This window comes from Phoca vitulina, unplaced genomic scaffold, assembly GCF_004348235.1.
Source record: "Phoca vitulina isolate PV1807 unplaced genomic scaffold, GSC_HSeal_1.0 scaffold82, whole genome shotgun sequence".
Lineage (NCBI taxonomy): Eukaryota > Metazoa > Chordata > Mammalia > Carnivora > Phocidae > Phoca > Phoca vitulina.
Genome location: NW_022589785.1, coordinates 4,472,979 through 4,478,978, shown reverse-complemented (window position 1 = coordinate 4,478,978; position 6,000 = coordinate 4,472,979). Strand labels below are relative to the sequence as shown.

Genomic DNA, 6,000 nt, shown 5'->3' with positions numbered 1-6,000 from the left:
ACAGCCCGGGGGGGCGGGCTCCCGGTGACGGCTGCCCCGCCCCCTCACGTCGAGTCGGTTGGCGCCAGTCTAGGGAGGTGGGCGGGCCCTGGGGTCCGCGGCGCCCATTGGGCGTGGGGGTAAGCTCCCGGGAGGGCCTAGGGCCCCGCCCCTGGCCTTGAGGCGGCCAATGGGCGCGGCGCATGGGCGGAGCGTCGGCGGCGTCGGCGGCGGCCCGGAGGCTGAGGCGGCTGAGGTGGCTGAGGTGGCCGCTGGGGCTGAGGCGGCGGGCGCGGCCGGGATGGCGAAGAGCCGCGGAGAGAACGGGCCGCGCGCGCCCGCGGCCGAAGGGAGTCTGTCGGGGACCCGAGAGAGCCTGGCCCCGGGCCCCGACGCCGCAGCCGCCGACGAGCTCAGCTCTCTCGGCTCGGACTCGGAGGCCAACGGCTTCGCCGAACGCCGCATCGACAAGTTCGGCTTCATCGTGGGCTCGCAGGGCGCCGAGGGCGCGTGAGTAGCGCCGGGGCTCGGGGCTGAGGGCCGGGGCTGGGCGCGGAATCCGCGCGGGGGGCCTCGACGCGGACGGAGCCGCCCTCTGGACGGACCGACACGTTCCCCTCCCAGCCAGAGACCAGCGACCCCTCCCCTCCCTGCCCCACCCCCACCTCCTCCCAGGCGGAGTGACCCGCCCCTCACTCACGAGCCCGCTTCCGACCTAAGGACAGACAGGCCAACCCTACCTCCCCTTGCCCCCGCCCTCCAGACACATTGACCCGCCCCCAGGAAGCGCCCACAGTGCCCTCCTCCCAACTGCGGGACAGAACGACAGACACCTGGCCCAACCCCACTGCTGCCACCGCAGCCTTAGGCCTGATTGTGCCACCCCTGGGAGGCTCACAGATGGCTGCCCCTCCCCCGACAGATATCCTCTCTACCCCCATCCCCCAAGACCCACAGACGCCCTGTCTCCACTCTGCTACCCCCACACCAGGGAGATACCTTAGGCAGACGGACTTCAAAGGGACAGACTGCCCTGCCCTCATTCCACTCCAGGACAGACTGACCCTTACCTCAAGACACGCAGACTTCTGGGTGGACTGGACTGACATTGATCAGCAACCTCCCAGACAGTCCCACCCTGGGGCAGGTAGTCCCTTCCCTTCACGGAAGGGTCACAGAGTGCTCTCCTCCCCCTTCAGAGGCACATTTCTCTGTCACTGGCAACAGGTGGGCAGACACTCCCCCTTCCCAGGACCCACAGGGTGACAGTGCCTCACCTCCAGGACAGACAGTTGGCTGTCTCTGTGTATGCTGTGGAAACACCCACCTCCTCCCAAAACACAGACTCAAGGGGGCAGTCATAGAGACAGCAGGGTCCCTGCTGGTAGCACACCCTGATCCCCACCCCCAGAGCATCCAGGACCCAGCTGGCAGGCAGAGAAATGTGAGGCAGTCTCCAAGCTGGGTTACTGGGCAGCCACACTGCCCCACAGAACCCTCTGAGCCTCATCCTCATAGAGATCATATATATGGGCTGGTGGTCCCCTTAAGAAGGATAGACTCCAGGCCCCACTCCCATCCCAGCTGTCCTGTCACATGAGACTAGTGTTCTGCACAGAAATGACAAGCCTCCCTCATGGTGTGCCTCCCCTTTGACAGAGAGCCTCACATAATTACCTGTGGGGGCCCATAGGACTCAGCCAGGACCCTACTCCAGATGGTCCTTTGTCCCCTTCTCTGACTGTCCAAGACTCCCCCAGCCTGTCTTATGACTTATGAAGGTGCCTTGACCATCTGTTAAGAACCCCACCCCACACAAGCAGCCCCATAAAGGTCACTTCCGGGATTTTACCCAGTCCTAAAGCCTCATATTTACCAGGCCTGCTTCTCCTTTGGAAAAATGTAGCTCCCTCTCCTAAGGAGAGTTCTCTCCTACCCACTGGATCTGTCTCCTCCAGCCTCTCCCCACTTGCTCACAGCAGGCTAAACATTGCCCAGTGCAGGACACAGAGAGCACCCCTTATCTGATGCCTCAGCTTGATTTGATGCTTTGTCACAGCTCCCCTGGGATTAGCTTGTGAGAAACCAAAGGAGACCTTAGGGTATGTTTTTTGAATTGAGGAGCAGTCACTAGGGATTAGGGCCCTGAGAGGGATGGGGTCTTGACAAGTGGGAAAGGAGTTCCCAATTGCATTTGTGGGTTCTTGGAAGGAAGAGCTCAGATTTGCTGGTGAATTCTAGGAGATAAGAGTTCCTACTGCATTCTTATAGGCAGTTAACCAGATATCAGGGTACAGAGCAGTGTGATATAGTGGGAAAAGGCCAGACTTAGGGGGAAAAAAATCACACTTGCTGGCTGTGTGACCTTGGGCAAGATCCTGAATCTCTGAGCCTGTTTGCTCACCATAAAAGGCAACAGTAACATGTACTCCCAAGATTACTGTGGGGATTAAGTGAGCTCAGGTATATGAAGGTGCCTAGCACAGTGTCTGACCCAGGTAGTGGCCTAGAAAATGTTAGTTTCCTTTCTTTTCCTTCTAAGGGTCTGAGAATTGATGAGAAGAATGAGGGCGTACCTCTGGTATTTATGAACAGAGAGACGCCCCAGTGGGAGCACCTCCCTTTGGCTGTGTTCCCCCACCAGGCAGCCAGACATCTGTCTTCCCCACACTCCAGCCACAAACCCAGGCTTTGCAGATGCCCTCAACATCACTGGTGTTTATAGAACTGGGGCTGAGGTGGGATCCCAGGTTCCCTCCTCTCTCCCTGCCTCACTTTCTTGACCCTGTTGATCAACCTAAAATCTCTGGTGTCTGAAAGCTTGACTGTGCCTGCTTAGTTTATATTGTGGTTCCGAAGAAGCCAAAAGTAAGTCCCTGCCCAAGGCCAGAAGAGGGGAAGTTATGGAAAGTTTCAGGGTGACTGCCCTAACGCTAATCTCATGGTTAAGGGTGCTAGGAGTCCATGTGCTATCGCAGAGAAGTGAAACGTTAGCACTAATGGCTGCAGTGGAGAGGGCAGGGACTCTGGCTCCAGATTAAAGGTCCATTTCAGCCACCGTGGACCAAAGGTTGTCTCAAGACGGTCGGTTTTGGCAGTTGCCAGGGGCTTAGGGGGTGGGGAAGAAAGCAGATCAGAGGCTACCCTGTTCAGGTGACTGTTAGGTGCCTGGCCTGAGCAGATCATAAAATCATAGACTATTAAAACTGGAAGGGATCTTTTTTTTTTTTTTTTTTTTTTTTTGACAGAGACACAGCGAGAGAGGGAACTCAAGCAGGGGAAGTGGGAGAGGGAGAAGCAGGCTTCCCGCCGAGCAGGGAGCCCGATGCGGGGCTCGATCCCAGGACCCTGAGATCACGACCCGAGCTGAAGGCAGACGCTTAACGACTGAGCCACCCAGGTGCCCCAAACTGGAAGGGATCTTAAGAGATTGACCCAGCTTAGCCTTTACTTTTACAGATGAGGAAACAGGCTCAGAGAGGAGAATCACTTGCTTAAGATCACACAGCATATTAGTTGGCAGAACCAAGACTTGAACCCAGGGTTTCTGACTCCTAGGTCAGGACAGTTTCCACTGCCTTCACCATCCATTAATATGGCCTATGGCCCCAGCAGAAAATCAGGTGCTGGATAGGTGGAACAGAAGGTTCTTAGCAGGAACCTGCCTGCCCTCATCTTCCCTGACTTAGCTCAGCAGTGTAGGAGGCTAACAAGGACAAGGCCAGCAAGGGTAACAATATGCTGTCATCACTGGTTTATTAGACTGAGCAGCTTGAGGGCTGGGACCAGGCTTATTCACCTTTTTCCACTCAGGCCTGCAGAGAAGTAAATGCTCAATTAGTATTTATTTACTGAATGACATTTACTGACAGACATTTCAAGTCAAAAAGCTGAAAGTGACCCTAGAGATGGCTGTCATCATACAGATAGGTAAACTGAGGCCTGAGAAAAGTGATTAGCCTCACCTCTTCAGTTTGTTAGGATCAGAGCCAGAAACTAATCCCAGAACTTCTGATTCCCAGCCCTAGGCCCTTTCTACTTCTTTACCTTGTCTGTCTTTTGAGCCTACTCTACAGGATACCTTTGGTGAGCCTGTGATAGTCCCTGCCTGCTCGTGAGCAGTAGCCAGTAAGTGAGGAGAGAAAGAAAGAAACCAGCCAGCAAAGGGCCCTGTGGTTGGCAGGCACACAAACAGAGGTGCTGGCAGCATTAGTTCTTTTGGCTTGGCTGGGGGCTGAGCTGGTTGTTGAAGCCCAGGAAGGACCAGAGGAGGAAAAAGAAGTGTTCTCAGTGGAGAAAGGTAGGAAGAGTGATGTTACCATTCCTATCACTTTGGGGTAGGAAGAACAGATCTATATGGGGAGGTTCCTTCTGTAGCATAGAGGAGGTGGTCAGGAAGGGAAAGAAGGATACCAGTTGGATACCAGGTCTCCTGACCCAAGGGAGATGGCCTGAGAGAGGTGGGTTCCTGACCTCCCTCTTTTCCCATGTGATTGCCAGGAATGGCTTCCTAAGGCTGGAACTTCCCACCTAGTTTCAGTCTGCTCTGTGCTGCAGGCCAGATGAGGTGAGGAGCTATGCTTTCTGGGATCCCGTGGGTGTTGGCTTCCTGCTAGGGGAGAGAAGGATCTGAGCTGGGTCCAGAGAGAAACATCTGGAATAGTAGTATTGTCTTCTGCTGATTCAGTTCTCTTGTCCCCTGGGCCCTCCACTATTCCTAGCCAACTGTGGCAGCCCTGTGGCTTTGGAAATCGTAGAACTGGCTTAATTGGCATCCCTATAGTTTGGTCTGTGCCAGTTTTTGTTGGGGCAGGGCCAGGGCCCTCCTGACAGGCCACAGCCTGTCTCCCTGCCTTCCCACCACCTTCTCCAGCTTGTAAGCTCAGAGCATCCTCTTTTCTTGAGCTATTATGGTTCCCAGGAGAGCATGGAACTGGCAGTGGAGTGGTCCCTGGGTGGTCCATCTGGAAGGAGGCAGCTGCACATATGGAGCCCTGGTCTGTGACTTTAGACCACAGGCCGTCCATTTTCTCTTTTCTCCAGCTTCAAAGGAAAATCCAGTTTGGTGGCCTTGTGGGTGTTCTGGGGCCTCAGACAAGACTTGGTGAAGTAGGAGGCCAGTGCACCAGCTGCTGCCCTGGGAAGGTGCCTGTGTGTCCGCCTGATAGGAAATCCTAAGCTGTGGGAAAGAGATAAGGCAGTGGGCCCTACTTGATGTTTTGTCCTCCCAGCATCTGGGTCTGAAACAGGACCTCCAGAGGACCAGTGAGGCCTGGCTCTGGTCCAGCCACCCAATCTGTTTACACTGAGGTGGGGGGAAAGAAGATGCTCTGTGTTCCCTCTTCATACAAACTCTGGAGTCTGGTTGTGTTTGTGACTTTGGACATGTTGCTTCACTTTACTAAGCCTCGGTTTCTCACTGTGAAATGGTTGTGATAATACTGATTTTTGCAGGGGTTTTTGTGAGGTTTACAGGAGCTGATGTTTGAAAAGAGTCTAGCACACTGTAAGTGCTCAATGAATGTTCTTGCTACCTTTTTTTTTTTTTTTAAGTAATCTCTATACCCATTGTGGGGCTCAAACCCATTACCCCGAGATCAAGGGTTGTATGCTCTTCTGACTGAGCTAGCCAGGCACCTCTGTTCTTGCTCCTTTTTAAGATTGGAGTGGCTGGTGTCCCGTCTTTTCATTTTCTACTTGGCATCTCTAGATACGATGATGAGTGTCAGTGAGGTTCATTCCCCTGTGAGCAGGAGTGAACCGTAACCAATGTTGCACCCTCACTTTCCCCTGAGAGGGGCAGTTATCCCCATTCTATGGATGAGCACACCAAAGATCTGAGAAGAAAGTGCCCAAGGTTTGCCAGCTGGTAAATGGCAGAACTAGGACTAGAACCTGTTTCTCAATGCTAAATCCAGTGACTAAGCCTTGCTCAGGTGGCAGCAGGCAGATGACAGGTGCTCACTAGTCCCTGAGGCCCCCACACCCAGAGCAGGAGTTAGCAGGAACTTGGCTACCTCC

General features: G+C 54.6%; 1 protein-coding gene across 2 annotated transcripts in view; it reads left to right on the top strand.

Annotated features, from left to right (window-relative positions):
* The first annotated feature begins 211 nt into the window (after nucleotides 1-211).
* Nucleotides 212-6,000, top strand: part of TBC1D10A (TBC1 domain family member 10A) — a 31,514-nt gene continuing 25,725 nt past the window's right edge. For both annotated transcript variants that reach the window (XM_032395125.1, XM_032395124.1), the window contains exon 1: nucleotides 212-489. In XM_032395125.1, coding sequence (XP_032251016.1) covers nucleotides 281-489 — 209 coding nt within the window. In that variant the 5' untranslated portion in view covers nucleotides 212-280. The remainder of the gene's footprint in view (nucleotides 490-6,000) is intronic.